Source organism: Antennarius striatus, chromosome 12, assembly GCF_040054535.1.
Source record: "Antennarius striatus isolate MH-2024 chromosome 12, ASM4005453v1, whole genome shotgun sequence".
NCBI lineage: Eukaryota > Metazoa > Chordata > Actinopteri > Lophiiformes > Antennariidae > Antennarius > Antennarius striatus.
Window position 1 is genome coordinate 2289594 of NC_090787.1, and position 15541 is coordinate 2305134.

Genomic DNA, 15541 nt, shown 5'->3' on the forward strand with positions numbered 1-15541 from the left:
AGATTCCATGTGGTAAATGTAGGATCCAGTGGGGGTTTTGTCGTTGTTTTTAGAGCTACCTATATAACTGGGAAATATTATCTGCTTTTCTTCTCCTACACCAATTCATTATCATAATCATTTATGTTTCTGAATGTCTCCCTAGGTTTATAATATATTATAGTATTATTACATTAGAGCACAGAATGAAATCACTACAGCAAGAAAGTCATTAACACCTTATTAGCACATTATGAAGGCTGTCATATGAAGAATTGCTCGTGGTATAGAGCTACATAATATATTGCGTTAGAATCAGCACTGCAAGGTGATAATGCTCAACGGTCACATTGCATGACACGTATTATCAGGTACATAACAGTCAAAGTAGTCATGTTACAAGAGTGGTGCGTGATACCAAAGGAAAACACCACTATTTTTCATTTATTTTGGTGCTATTTTTATTTTCTTATTTTTCTTTGGATGCAAATCTGACAAAATGTTCCGGTATTATGAAATCTCTAAAAATAGACGTGGCCAGTTAATCCTGTGGAACTATTTAATTTTTTCATCTTACAATTAGATTAGAATGAGAGTCTACTTACTGACTTTTGTTTTTATAATGGTTCTTCTCCATAATGACGTTGAAATATTTAACACTTCACAACCTAATTTTGTCATCTGAAATGTATTTTTATGACGCTTTTATTTTGAAACAGGAAGTCCTATTTTGCTTAGCGGAAGTGCTTGGTTGTCCGGCTGTCTAGCTTTGTTGTCAGCTGACTGCTAACGTCTCCAGCAGCCTTCGCAGCCCCGTGTGCCACCTGCCGACGGTTAGCGCTCAGCTCCGGCCGAACCCTCGCTGCCGGACCGCGGTGGGTTATGTTTCCCGGAACCGCAGAAGGAGGTTTCTCCACCAGCAACCCATGGCGACCGAAAATCAGCCCCAACCGCAGGCGCGGAAGCCATGTCTGCTCAGCAAGATCGAGGCTTTCCAGGATGTTGTGAGCGCGGCGGTCATCATCCCCAAAGAGGACGGGGTGATCAGCGTGTCGGAGGACAGGTGAGCCGGGAGCCGGTTCGGTTCGGCTCCAGCCAGGATAATTACTGGTCAACGGTCCTGTGTCAGGAATTAGACCTCTGTTTGACAGATTGGCTCTTTATGGACATGAAGACCTATAATTTCCTCCTTTTTTAAAATTTTTTTTAATCTCTAACAAATTTGAAAAAAATGTATTTGTCCCCAGTCAGTGTTTGATGATGATGATGATGATGAGCGTAATCCACCTCCTCATGGATCGGCACATCCCATTCTGTGGGATTGGAGCCCAATCATGAGGTGGAGCTGCAGAGATTGTTCACACTGTTGTAGTCTTTCTCTCTGGAGGGTTTTTAATGGGGGTGGGGGGTGGGCTCATCATTGGGGAGTCCAGATGTTAACATCCGACTGCGTCACGCATCGGATGAACTCGTGCTCTCCGCTGACGTGTCGCTGGCCGGTCAGAGCCGTACCTGAGGCTCGACAGGTGGATGTTTTGATCGTGTGCCAGGGCGTTGTCGTTCCCGTGGCGACACAACGCTGGTGCAGAGGCAGCACTGTTGAAAGGTGAAACATTCACTGACCTTGTGACTTATCTGGAGGACTGCCCCCGCCTCTAGTTAGCCAATGGAACGATCCAGGTCAGGTTGTCCCGGCGGTCGCATTCTTGCAAACATTGCGTCCGCTCTAGTCTTCATTCCTTTGTGCAGCCATGATATCTTTGCATTCTTAGGTTGAATATTGTTTTCTTTATCAACACTTGTCAATACATTCCTTTCCTGATGGGCGGCGGAGGCCTGGGGCGCGTTACCGTGGTGACTCCTGGTTGACCTCCTTCTACACCTCAGTGTCAGATGAGGAAACGTTTGTTGAACCACATTCATCCAGTTTCATCCAGAAATCTGATCCTGACCCAACCTCTGCACAGAACGAGCCGCTGGTCGTCTCGTGGTTCCTCTACATCGACGGGATTTCAAGCACGCAGACACACTTGTTCCCTTAACCCGCCGCATAATGTCCATGCTGTGTGTTGTAGTCTGGAGGGTTCAGTGTATGAAAAACTGATCTGTGCATCCTTTTCATCCCGCAGAACGATCCGGGTCTGGCTGAAGAGAGACAGCGGTCAGTACTGGCCCAGCATCTACCACACGGTGTCATGTAAGGCGTCTTTTTTTACCTGTTCACTGTTTGAGTCGAGGGCTTTGATGGCTAAATATTGAAATATTAGAAAGTGGCTTCTGCTCCTTGGGTCAGGTCTTGTTGTTCATTTCAGTTTTTTTTTTTGCTCCTGAAATGAGATCCATCCTCCTTCGCTCCATCCGGATCGCTCCTCCTCCTCGCTGCTGCACGTCTGGCGACTCTGTTTTCTCTCGTTCGTCTGCTGTTGTGCAACCGAAGGAAATCCCGTGCTGCCATCAGCACGACCGGCGGCTCACAGCGACAGAACCAGAGGCTGCAGACGTGCAACGTTTGAGTTTACTGATGTAAAAACTGAAACTACATTGAAAACGTTTGATGGTAATTTACTGAGTTTTCATGTGGTGATAAAAAAATCAAAACACCACGACATACAGGTGGAATTAGTCAGATTTTTTTGCCCATACCATCTTTAGATAGAAGTTATTTGATCTCCCATAAATACCTATACTTAACAGATTTTGATCAAATGTGGTGGAGGCGTGGATCTTTGAGGTCAATCAGAGTGTAGATGTCTTTTTTTTAACTTCATTTAAAACTGAAAGATTGTGCCTCATAACGTTCATAATAGAATGAAAAATAATAGCAGGCTGATGAAGATAAAAACACACTCCTGGGCTCCCTGGGTAATTGGCTGTGCTCTCATGTTCATGTTTGTTGTCTCCCTCCCATGAGGTCAAACTGCAGAGACTTTGTCCCCCCCCCGTGTTTATTATTTTTTATCTCCTAAACCTCAGCGCAAACACAGGAAATTGTGCCAGCACTCTGTCATCCAATAGGATTAGGCGGCTGTCGGGAGCCCCGCCTTCTTATAGACGCTAGAAAGATTCTATCCTGAAACTGTTAAAGCCAGATCCGTTCATTTCCATATTTAAATGTGGAAACTTCACTGCGGTGAAAGCGCCGTGAACAGGAACAGGGTTTACTCTCAGGTGTGATGCGCGGCTGGCAGAGCGCTAACAGTTGTTCCTTTGTGTGTCTTTGTGTTTTCAGCGCAGTGTTCCTGTATGTCCTTCAACCCGGAGACCAGGAAGCTGTCTGTGGGCATGGATACCGGAAGCATCTGCGTAAGTCCACGCTCTGCCAGCACACCTTCCTGTTTCTGCGCCGCTGGCTAATCTCCAGCTCTGCAGGAATGCATTGATGGAGTTCGTTCGTTCGATTGGATTTCAGTGTTCGAGCCATAGATGAGACATTTCACATGAGGATGACGATGAGGATGAATTTACACACCAAATAGAGACAATTCTTCCAAGCTGTTGTCGCAAATTTGCACAGAATCCCCCGCAAATGTCAACACCATCATGAGGTTGGATGAAAATCAGTGAATCACACACATTTTTAGGTACATCATTATTATTTTTTAAAACTTAAAACATCCAAGTTTCAAACTTCCTCCTCTCAAGTAATTCTGTACCATTATAAGGAACACAGAAGACCTCCCCCAGTATGGATAACACCATGTCTCCCTCCCCAGAAGACGATCCCTGTTAAATTAAATTAATCAGTTGCAGGTTTGTTGTTCCAACACAGAATCAAACAGTATCACAACAGACTATTTTCTGGGGTTGTCATCACAGAACAAACCTAAACGCCCCCCCCCCCCCCAGTGGAAAGCGTACCGTCAGCTGTCCAGGCTGTTTTAACGCTGAGTGTGTAGCCTGTCAGTGGTTTACACGGCCGCTGCTGCTGAATATCTGTCCGGCAGGAATCTTCACATTGTCAGGTTTTTATTCACGTCGCTCACCGACTTCCTTCCTGACCTCGTGAAGATCGGTTATCGAAGGGTTAAAGCATCAAAAAATTATTTTTTGCCTCAAATAACAAAATAATTCCTATTGATCTCAAGATGTTGGAAGGCAAACATAAACATGGTGTAATTTATTTTGATAAAACTAAATAAGAAAATGTGAAAAAAAAAAAGCTGCACATTCTATCGGACATTAAGTAGGAAGAGGAAATCCTTCATCTCTCTGATGGCGCTTCAGATGTGACGATAGTTTGAAGCCCCGCTGCTCTGACACATTCAATCTGTTTCATCTCCTCAACTTTAACGGCTGACCTGAGTCAGTCAGTGTCGAACACTCATGTCCACTTCCTGTCTTTTTTAGGAGTTCATCCTGTCAGAAGACTATAACAAGATGACCCCGGCTCGAACGTACCAGGGTGAGACAGGAAGTGTGTGTTTGTGAGTCAGTGTCACCAATGTCTGCAGAGGAATCAAGAGATAATGTTGTTTGTATTTAAAAATCCTTTTAGTAAGACCTGGACTTTATAACCCATGTCTGTCTGTCCTCAAAGGGCCAGATGTAACCAATAAATTTAACTAAATGTAACTCAATTATGTTGTAAAATAAATGTAACTACTCCTTAATGCTAAATAACTTTGCTTGTTTCTCTGTTATAATCATTTTAAATTTAAATCATTTTAATTTGTCAAGTTATGAAACCTGCAGAACTCCATCAATCAAGGATTAAACTATTCAAGAGAATAAAGAAAAATAACATCAAACACAAGTTAGGACGTTAACTTTGTTCAAAACGTTTTTGTCAATGTTAACATGGGTTTAATTATTGCATTCTGGGAAATGTAGTTTTTGGTCAAAGCACCCCTTTTTTTTTTAACCTATTTATATTTAGACACTCTGACCTGTCATGTTCTCGTGGGCCACATAAAATGACGTGGCGGGCCACATTTGGCCCCCGGGCCTTGAATTTGACACATGTGCTCTAGAATAACTGGAACAGGTCCCAACTGATCTGCCTCTAGACGCCGCCTCAATGACGGCGTCAACATGAGCACCTGAGCCGTGGCTGACATCAGAGGAACATTTACAGTTGACCTTTTGTGATGTGTCACGTCCGGCTGTGGACGCTTCAGAACCGCTTTTCACGTGTGTTTCCCTGTTCTTTCGTGCCCCCTCAGCCCACCAGGCCAGAGTGATGGTGGTGTTGTTCGTGTTGGAGATGGAGTGGCTCCTGAGCACCGGCCAGGACAAGAACTTCACCTGGCACTGCTCAGAAAGTGGCCAGCAGCTGGGGACGTATCACACCGCCGCCTGGGTGTCAGGACTACAGTATCCTTTCATGCCCCCCCCACCACCATCTTTTCCATGCTCTGATTTGGGCTTCAGAGTGCGCTCACTGAACTTGACAGCTAAGCTCGCTGCTAAACGGAGTGGAGGTGAAGTAACCGGGTGAGAAGCGTCGAGCCGGACTGTAAAAAAAAAAATCCTTTTTATTAAAACGTGGTTTATTTTAAGACGGCAGCAACACCAGACCTGCAGGTTGAGATTACCCTCTAGTTACTTTCTACTGATGGCTAACAATAGTCATCAGTCATGCTGTCGTCAAGGAAACAGCCTGAATGGGTTCCTGTGATGGCCAGATGAAAGGCCCTGAGTGCTCGGGAGCGACGCCGATCCATACCAATGAGCCGCCGCGAGGTCGCTAGACGTTAGCGCTCCTGCTGAGCTAATTAAAAAAACGTGAGCATGGAGGGGATGAGAAGTGATGCTTCTTGTACTGTTTTCTGTGATTGTGTTTGTTGAGAAGGTCAGAACATAATGAGGAATGTTCAGGGAATTGAGGAACGCTAAATTCTCAGATTTGTTTTTTTTTTCATTTTCCTCTGAGAGGGAAACTCCCTGATGGACATTTATGAAACTTAGGGGTGGATCTGTCATCCTTTGGGGATTTAGATTAGGGTTTAGTTTAATTAAAGAGTACAATCGGGCCTTGTGGTACCCTTCTGGCTCGTCTTTGGTTTGGATTGGGGGGACCGCTGATCTTTAGATGCGCCTCCACTTGTAAATCATCCAGTCCGACCGAACACACCGTATAATCTGGTGCCCTGGAAGCAGAGAATTAAAAACTTTAAGTCCCCGAATTTGATTTGTGTCCCAGGATTGGATGGGATTACGTCTTATTCCCCGTGCAGAGGTGGCTTTTTTCCTTCTGGAACTCGACGCGGTAATGATTTTGGTTTGTAGTGACTGAACCGGGTCAGAGGAGGACCCTTGAAACGGCTGAATCATTTACTCTCTCTAACTCCTCCGGTCCATTGTGAAGGGATTTTACGCAGATCTTGTGTTTTAGGTATTACACCCAAGTGTGTGCTGCCAGAAATGTACACATTAATACAATCCCGGCATAAAAATCTGTGCCTAATACCTCAATGGCGAAAAGGGAAAGAAAAGTCCTTGGCACATGCAAGAGGATATTTTATTCTTAGCAGCTAATCCAGTAAAATCCAGTGAGCGCACGTTTTCTCTAAATACTGTTGGTGGTTTTATTAATGTCAAAAGTGGATCTTGTACATTTTAAACATTGTATTCTGATGACAAACACGCAGTAGTTTGGTTTGCATCCTTTTCTTTGTTCTTCCTTGACGTCACCCTCATCCCAGGTTCGATGTGGAGACCAGGCACGCCTTTGTGGGGGACCAGTCGGGTCAGGTGACCATCCTGAAGCTGGAGCAGGACAGCTGCAGCCTGGTCACCACATTCAAGGGTCACACCGGTACCTCACCGGCAGCTCATTCTGATTTCTTTGGTGCATGAGTTAAAATACCCACGGAAACGACTGGCGTTGATTAAATTATGTATTCAGACGTCATCTGACTCAAATCACATCGGAGCTCCGCGTCGGATCGCTCATCATTTCTGCTTCTCATAACTCATGCAGGAATTAGTTTGTGAGAAGGAAGCGGCAGATTTTCCTCCGGTGTGTAATGAGCTGCCTGTTCCTCCCGCTGTGAGAGAACGAAAGTCGTTCCTGAATGCAAATCACAGGAACTTGATTTTCGAATGTGTTTAGTTGTACAAATGTTCACCAGTTGAAGAGTGCGAGGAGACGTGGATCGTGAAAGGCAGTTAAAAACTGAATTTTGGTGCCGGAAATAAGATTTAAAGTGTTTAAAAACTTTGTGGTGAAAGGTTCAAGGCCAGAAGCAATCATCCTGAATTAATGAAAGGGTTTCTTGTCATGTGGATCATTTATTCTATTTTAGCAGCGTGGAGAGATGAACACAAGAAATTAGTTCTTAAAGAAATAAAGGCTTTAAAGCCAATGAACCGAGTCTCGATCAGCTGATTTAAATATTTCTGGGGAGGTTGTTGCTCAGGGCGGGGGAGATGCTTCCTTTGCAGCTTCAACCTCTTGTTCATGTGTTGCTTCTCTGCAGGTAACGTGACGGCGCTGTGCTGGGACCCGGTCCAGAGGGTGTTGTTCTCTGGCAGCTCCGACCACTCCATCATCATGTGGGACATCGGAGGACGCAAAGGCACCGCCATCGAGCTGCAAGGGCACAAGTGAGGGCCGCGAACTCCCGCCGTGTGTCAAACACGCCCTTTAGGCCTCGTGTGTGTCGTTTTGTTGTGTTGACGTGGGAATGTGTTGCAGTTTTTGTCCCATAAATCAAACTACTTCGAATAGCACGATGAAGAATAACTTCTAGAAATCTGTTTGTGTGTGTGTGTGTGTGTGTGTGTGTTTCTGTCTGCTCCCAATAGCGACAAGATCCAGGGTTTGTGCTACGCCTCTCACACGCGTCAGCTCATCTCCTGCAGCTCAGACGGAGGCATCGTCATCTGGAACATGGACGTGATGCGACAAGAGGTGAGAGGAGAGGAGGCTGAATGCTGACGGGGAGCGACGTCCACACGACACACACACACACATACACACACACACACACACACATGAACACACCGTTTGCTGAAGAGCGACGGAGAAACACGCAAACGTGTCACGTGTATCTCACGTTATTTATCTACTGGTTTAATTTATCTGATGCTGCAGCGTCATGCTCAGGTTAGAGGAATCGTCATGGTGACATCCATCCAAAGGGAAACACACACTCACACACACACACACACACACACACACACACACACACACACACACACACACACACACACACACACACACACACATGATCATCAGCTCATCAGGATACGGCATCTTCATCCAAGGCTTTAAAAATATGGTTATAATGAAATAGTTGGAGCACATGATCAGCTAGAATTTGTCATTTTACAATCATCCATCCTGTAAATGAGATCCTGCAGCAAAGATGTGTATTAATATTAATACTAATGATAATATGACATTTATATTTGCTTCTTAGGAAGATACCGGAAATATAATCCCCCAAAGTTCAGAAGTATTATTTAAATCTCTCTTTTCTATCCTTCAAACCTGTAAAGGTAATGACAACGTGGTGACAGACGCTTCATTTCAGCGTTTTGACGTTATAAAAATGTTTCCTCAGACTCCGGAGTGGCTGGACAGCGACTCCTGTCAGCGGTGTGAGCAGCCTTTCTTCTGGAACTTCAAACAGATGTGGGACAGCAAGAAGATCGGCTTACGACAGGTGAGTTCCAGTCCCGGTTGGGTAACGGTCCCATCGCTGATCTACGTTAACGCGTTGAAAACCCCTCCTGTGTTGCTCAGCACCACTGCAGGAAGTGCGGCCAGGCGGTGTGCGGCAAATGCTCGTCCAGACGCTCCACCATCCCCCTCATGGGCTTTGAGTTCGAGGTGCGCGTGTGCGACAGCTGCCACGAGTCCATCACCGAAGAGGAGTGAGTAACAGGCGTCCTCTGTTCCGCTCGGACCGACGCGTCTCTGTGCGCTCGCCCTATCGTAACCGCCGCCGCCGTCTCTGTGTCTTCCAGCCGGGCGCCCACGGCGACCTTCCACGACAGCAAACACGGCATCTTTTACATGCACTACGAGCCCACCACCGGAAACCTGCTGACCTCCGGCACGGACAAGGTCATCAAGGTCTGCGGCACCTGATGAGTTCACGCACAGTTTAAAGAACATACAGCAGTTCAACATAGAAGTTTAGTTCAGCTATTCAAAGTTTTTCTGAATCTATGAGTGACTTTTAGAAATTTGAATTAGAATTAGAAAAAAAAAAAAGAGTCCTCAGGTAGATGTGATAAAAACCTGCTCAGAATCAAGCAAAAAACAGACACAGATAGAATATAAAATGTCGCAGCAACGGAGCCGTAGACGTGATGCTCGGTTTGTGAGTTCCAGCTGTAACAGATTATCAAAACTGCATCTTAAATCAGATTTTAATGCTACTCTAATATAAATACAGTACATCCTGTTAGAATACTAAATGAAAGTTGTTGTAGAGCTCCGGTGGAGGCGCGACAGCCGATTGTGGTTCATCAGGTTCCACAGAGGTCACAGCTGCAGGCGGAGGAATAGATGGAATACTTTCTGGAGTCCACATGTTAGCTTCTGTTTGCGATACGTTTTGTGCGCGTGCGCTAATGTTTTTAGTCAGAACCTGACGCTCTGTCGTGTTTGTCTGCAGCTGTGGGACATGACCCCCGTGGTGTCCTGAGGTTCCGAGGCCCCCCAGCAGATGAACATCCGTTGACACAACTGCGATGGTTTCAAAACAGCAGCTTGAGAGAGAGAGAGAGAGAGAGACGCCCATCGCTCGATGTGTCATCTGGATAATATTTAACGGTGATTCAACAACAAGTAATGTGTGTTGGTGTTCACAGAGATGACGCTCTGGGCCGGTCTAGCCCGGCAGGGGGGGGGGGGGCAGGCCTTGACACAACCTCACACACATGATTTGTGAATGTGTGGGGTTGAGGAGTTGGCAACGAATCGACACACTCAATTCTTCTTAAATTCCGCACGTTCCTGATGATTTCATCATAAAAGCAGCGGTTGACTCATTTCTGCACACGTGGGGGAGTCAGTCAGTCCAAAAGTTGACATTTTTAAGATGTGAAGCACATCATGGAACCGGACCATCCTCTCCCACGAAGTGGAACACATTTATTTGGGCAAACGATGGATATTCTGAAGGAACCTCGGCCGACCTGCGTCCCCTACAGGCTGTCAGATGCACACCTGCTGCAGACGTCCACAGACAGAAGGCCTCACCCATATTCAGTCCTCGGTGTGATAAAAGATTTCAATCTGAAACTACCGTCTATTGAACATAAAAGACTTTTTAGTTCGATGGATCCGGATTTTTGTGGGATCCGCATTGGATTTACACAGGAACATAGATACCGTCACCTTATCTGTGCTTTTTTTAAATTCCCGTCCAACCTTTATTCCCTGAAAAACTGCACAGAGTTTTGAAAATTTAGATTTACTTTGTCTTAATCTTAGACAAGCACATTAGGATTCATACTGGCCCCAGACTGCACCTATAGTGTGAATATTAGCGCAACAATAAGAGAAAAATACATTAAGAGCAGTTAAAAAATGGAAATAAATGTGGCTGCAGGTGTCGGGTCTGGCCGATTGGGCGCAGTAGAGTCCGCATTCCGCTACCTGTAGATGGCTGATAGGCTGATAGGAGGCTGACGTCACCCAGAGGAGGTTTTACCAAGTGCACATGTAAACGGTTCAGAGTTGACCCACGAGATGAATGCTCGATTTTAATTCAGGTGGAGCTTGTAAAGTGTCTTAATTTATGACAGAAATGTGTAGAAGCTGATTTAAGTTGATGTAAAAGTGCAGCTGTAAAAATGTTATTTAAATATTACAGAATTTGATATGTTCATGTTGGATATATCACATATGAGACCTGTGGGGATTTTTGTTTTTTCAGTTTAAGGCAAAGACATGACGTCAAAGTGTTAAAATTCATGATGTAATCACACAGTCGGTTCAACTAACTACTCCTGTAATATTCTGTAATCAGTGTATCAGAGTGCTCGCTGATCCTCGCATGTTATCTACTTATATCTTATTTATTATTACCAGTGTTACCCTCCTAATTCTGACATATCGAGCTAATTGACGGCAACACACACACACACACACACATGTGCATTAGAACTCAAAGGACTTAATATCAGTGCTTTCAATCATTTTTCTCTTTTTATCAATCATGCTGAATTCTGCCTTTTTTTTTTGTCAATGCACTGGAATTGAGAAGTAAATATTTGTCAGATTACTGCTGTACAGAGAAAATACATGTTTGATTGTCATGTTAGTTCATAAATTAAATTGGATGTAACTATGGTGAGTTCTTCAGATGTTCACACCTGAATTAATATGTTCCAAAGATGTTTGATGTTAATGTTTACAGCAGCAGCTTTTTACTCACGAATGTCAGCATGCAGGTACTTTAAACACATTGAAGGGTTGTACCAGCATCATACTAATCATACAGATGAGTGTCTGTAGAACAGTTGCAGGTTTTATGGTGTTAAAAATGGTTTGATTTTCAGTCTGTTTTAAAATTAATTTCAAGCTGTGACTGCTTGGTAGTAACAAAATAATAAGGCCTTTACAAATAAAAAAACCAGAAAACAGGTATTTTTTCCCCTGCTGCAGATAACAGACATGGTTGTGCATTTCACTTTGTCCATAATTGATAACCTGTATATGTTAATGACATTAAATATGTGGGATTACCTGCTTGAAAAGTTGTGAGTCTGATTATTGTTGCTGGTTTAGATTGTTGTGTGAGTAGAAGTACCCGAGAAAGAACTCTTTAAAAGTTATCTAGATCATCACATTGATACAGAATGTTTTTAAAATATTTTAATGATTTTTTTTGGGTTGCAAGTACAAATAATATCATGAATAATTCAAATCTGATCTGGGTCCTAGTTGTTTTCCAAGATCTGAGAAGCTGAAGAAATGGATCAGCCGTTGGTGAAATGTTATTCTTTATATAACATAGTGATACAAGGGGTGATTTTGAAAATCACTTTTTATTATATTATGAATTTACATTTATGTATATTTTTATAATTATTTTATTTTTGTGGTGCTGAGTGATGAAATATATTCAGATCAATGCTGGTTGTCTGGTCCTCAAATACTGTACTGACAAAGACCAACAAACCACGTGACATCACCCTGAAATTGGCCTGTCATCGCCACATCTTGATGGACAGACGTTCAACCAATCAGACAAGGGTGTCGCTGATTTGACCTATCGACGCGAATGGGAGGCGGGACTTAAGAAACCAATGAAGGCTTCAGGTACTGTGCCGTACATGGCTATCGGTTGAAAAAGCAAAGAGTTTGCTACTTATGAAACTTTGAGAATGAATGGAACAGCTTATTCCAACTTTGACAATCAAGAACATGTCCTGAAACTAGGAGAGACGTTTGAGAAACACCCTAAAAGTGCCTACCATACTGTGCGATGTAAGTAGGATCTAAATTTCTAGGTTATGTTTAGCTTTGAAGCGGCTAACAGTAGCATGCTAATTAGCTCTGTAGGTGAAAACCCGAAGGAGAGCCAGCTGCCGCGAATTTAACCCGATTAGGTGTTGCTCTGGTGTTAGCATGTTTTAACGAGTTGACTCTCCTCTGCCGTTTTCGTCAGTTAGCTTTCAGCTGTTAGCTACAAACAACTGATGCTCCAGCTGTCAAAACTGTTGGCTAACGTTAGCATTGCGTGACTGCTCTCTACCGCCATCATGTGGGAGTGATGCGCAACTGCAGCACCGAAGCACTCAAGATATTGAGCTAATTTTTCAACGTAGCTTTCGATCGGATTTGGTATGTTTTACAGATTTAAATGTAGATGATGTTCATAAATATTTGTTTTTCTTGCTTTTTGCCTGCAGATGATTTCAAGCCGGCCTCCATCGACACAACCTGTGAAGGAGAGCTTGAAGTGGGCAAAGGAGAGCAAGTCACTATCACTCTGCCCAATCTAGAGGTCGGTGTTCGCCTCTAATCCACCAGTATTATGTTTGTTTTCTCCCATGAATTATTAGAGTATTGTATAAAAATAATCATGGGGTTGAACTTTATAATGTCCTGATCACAGATCACATGGTTCTCCTTTTCAGTTTACAGTTCGTAAAGCAGCAGAAGAATTTAATGTCTGGCTAAAGAAACAGTTCTCAAACAGAATTCAGGCTCTAAGGGTGGAAAAATAAACCATGAGGATCAAATGATTCACCAGTGAACAGATGATTAAAAGTATATATTTAAAATGTGTTTTGAACAGGGCTCAAGCGCCCCAGTAACTGTCTTCAAGGGATCCAAGAGGCCGTATATGAAAGAGTGCATCCTCATCGTGAACCATGACACAGGAGAGTACAGGCTGGAGAAACTCAACAGCAACATTGCCGTGAAGAAAACCAGGTGGGCGTGAACCCATCACGCTGCTACCTTTATTTTAAATATTCTGAAATAAGTCCTAAACTTGCCGATCTAATAGAAGCGTTTTCCAATGTTTGTTTGTGCGCAATCCCAGGGCTGAGGGCAGCAGTAAGATCCATTCTCGTCTGGAGCAACAGACCAGTCGTTTGAGCCAGCAGGTGAAGAGTAGCACCACCCCCACCACCAGCAGTAGCAACAAATTCTCCTCCAGCTCCAAGAGCCCTCCTCCCAAAGAGAAGACCTCCCCTGCTTCCTCCATGGATGACATCGAGAGAGGTGAGTCAATGAGCGATCGATGATGTTTTGCTGCCTAGGTCGGTCATTTTTTTCTTGTCAATAATGGGAATTACCACACATTTAACTTCTTGAATGTCCGTCCCTCTGCAGAGCTGATGGCGGAGGCGCGGGTCATGGACCAGATGAGCAGCGGCGACAGCTCCTCCGACTCCAACGGCTCCTCGTCCTCAAGCAGCGACGACAGCTCCAGCAGCAGCGACTCGGAGGACGAACGGGCGCCGCCGCCGCCCCCGGCCAACCCCAGCATGCCCATCATCACCACCAGCACCGAAAGCAACAGCCGCCACCAGGAAGGTGGAGGAATTCTCATGAACACGCTCAGTGAGTAACCGACACATTGATGCGCGGGATCAGCGTTTTCAAACCAGTGTGTTCACGTTCAAATCCTTCCCGCGTTGCAGAGAACGACCTCCAGCTCAGCGAATCGGGCAGCGAAAGCGACGACTGAGCGCCAAGAGGAAACCCGCCTTCTCCACGAATCCACAATTCTGCTTGCAAAATATAATTTGTTGCTCCTCTGCCAGAAGTCGACATTTATTATGTCAGTTGTTTTTTTGTTTTTTGTGCGGCGTATTAAAGAGATGATCTTTATCGATTTTGTTGAGAGATGCAGCAAAACCGTCCGTAAACGATTCATCTCATTAGTGGCGAGTCTGACCGATCCTATCGGAGACGCGGGCGGTCACGTGGTCATCTCGTCGTTTAAGCTTCGCCATATCAAAGACTGTCGCTGTGCCTTTTGGGACGGACGTCTGTCGGTGCAGCTGCTTTGGTTTCAAGCTGTCAGCGCAAAACTTTGAGCCTCGGTGATGTTAGTTGTCTTGTCGTCGTTTGTGTTACTGAAAACAGCTGCTGGGTTACAATTCTTTTCATTTTCGAATGCGTCAATTCTTTTTTTCTCGGGCCACTTTCGGTTGGCAGTGGACCAAAACGACAACGTCTTAAAAATAGACCAAGAGGTCACAGAGCAGCGAGAACACCTGTGGTCGATTGTTTGAGCTGAAAGTCCAAATATTCCTTCCTCTTCATCTCTGCTGCAGTCTTCACCAGCTTGAAAGACAAACGAGTTCCACTACGGGTGGGTAGAAAACAGCAGGTCTGGAAACAGGCTGATGGATATCTTCAGCGTTTATTCATTTAATTCATTATTTCTGTAAATATGATGACAGCAGCTGGAGGCTCCAGAAGCGTCTCAGACCTGATCTGTGGTGAAGTGGGTCTGAATCCTGGAGAGGTAGCACGCACTATAGCATTCTGTTAGGATCATGCTTCGTCGCTTTGAACCTGCAACACTTGAATCGAATTATTTATACTGCAGAACGTAAGTCGAAAAAAAAATGAATTCTTAAAATGTTTTACGGATTCTTTAGCAGCAATGTAACTGGAAGTGCGAGTTAGTTTGAGCTCACTGTGAGTCTGACTGAACCCTGTGTGCCTTTTCACATTTGCCTTTGCCGGTTCGTTTGTGAACAAACATGAAGAAAATTAAATGTAAATAAATAAAGATTTTAACAGTGTTTGGTTTCTTTGCAGTGCCTCTTTACATGTTTTTTGTGTAACGGGATTTTTTTTTTTTTTTGCAATGATTTGGAATTAATTCAAGCAAAACTGGTGACAAAAACTACAAGAAAGGAAACATCCTGAAAAATCCATCAGGTGAATTTAACTCCCGCTTCACTGTGATGATGCAGGAGGTTAATGCAGGGGTGTCACAAAGTTATTCTAAGTAGTCAAAAGGATTTCCTTCAGCACTTATATTACTGTAGTATCTAATGAAACAATGCTTTTTGCCAAATTTATAGATCAGATTTCAAATTAATGGAATTTATTTATCACCTGGGGGGGAAATTATTTTTCCAGTCCAGCCCACACACACACACACACACACACAGATACACACAC

At 44.2% G+C, this 15541-nt stretch overlaps 2 protein-coding genes across 2 annotated transcripts; both read left to right on the forward strand.

Annotated features, from left to right (window-relative positions):
* Positions 1-730: 730 nt before the first annotated feature.
* wdfy2 (WD repeat and FYVE domain containing 2) lies at positions 731-11632 on the forward strand. Its single transcript, XM_068330017.1, has 12 exons — positions 731-1042; positions 2109-2176; positions 3209-3282; positions 4327-4381; positions 5142-5292; positions 6624-6736; positions 7401-7527; positions 7729-7834; positions 8490-8591; positions 8672-8802; positions 8896-9004; positions 9552-11632. The coding sequence occupies exons 1-12, from the start codon at positions 906-908 to the stop codon at positions 9579-9581; spliced, it is 1203 nt and encodes a 400-aa protein (XP_068186118.1). The 5' UTR covers positions 731-905; the 3' UTR covers positions 9582-11632.
* A 567-nt stretch (positions 11633-12199) lies between these two features.
* On the forward strand, positions 12200-15150 carry eaf2 (ELL associated factor 2). The gene is made up of 6 exons (XM_068329477.1): positions 12200-12373; positions 12799-12893; positions 13188-13324; positions 13437-13618; positions 13730-13960; positions 14041-15150. The coding sequence occupies exons 1-6, from the start codon at positions 12271-12273 to the stop codon at positions 14085-14087; spliced, it is 795 nt and encodes a 264-aa protein (XP_068185578.1). The 5' UTR covers positions 12200-12270; the 3' UTR covers positions 14088-15150.
* Positions 15151-15541: the final 391 nt, after the last annotated feature.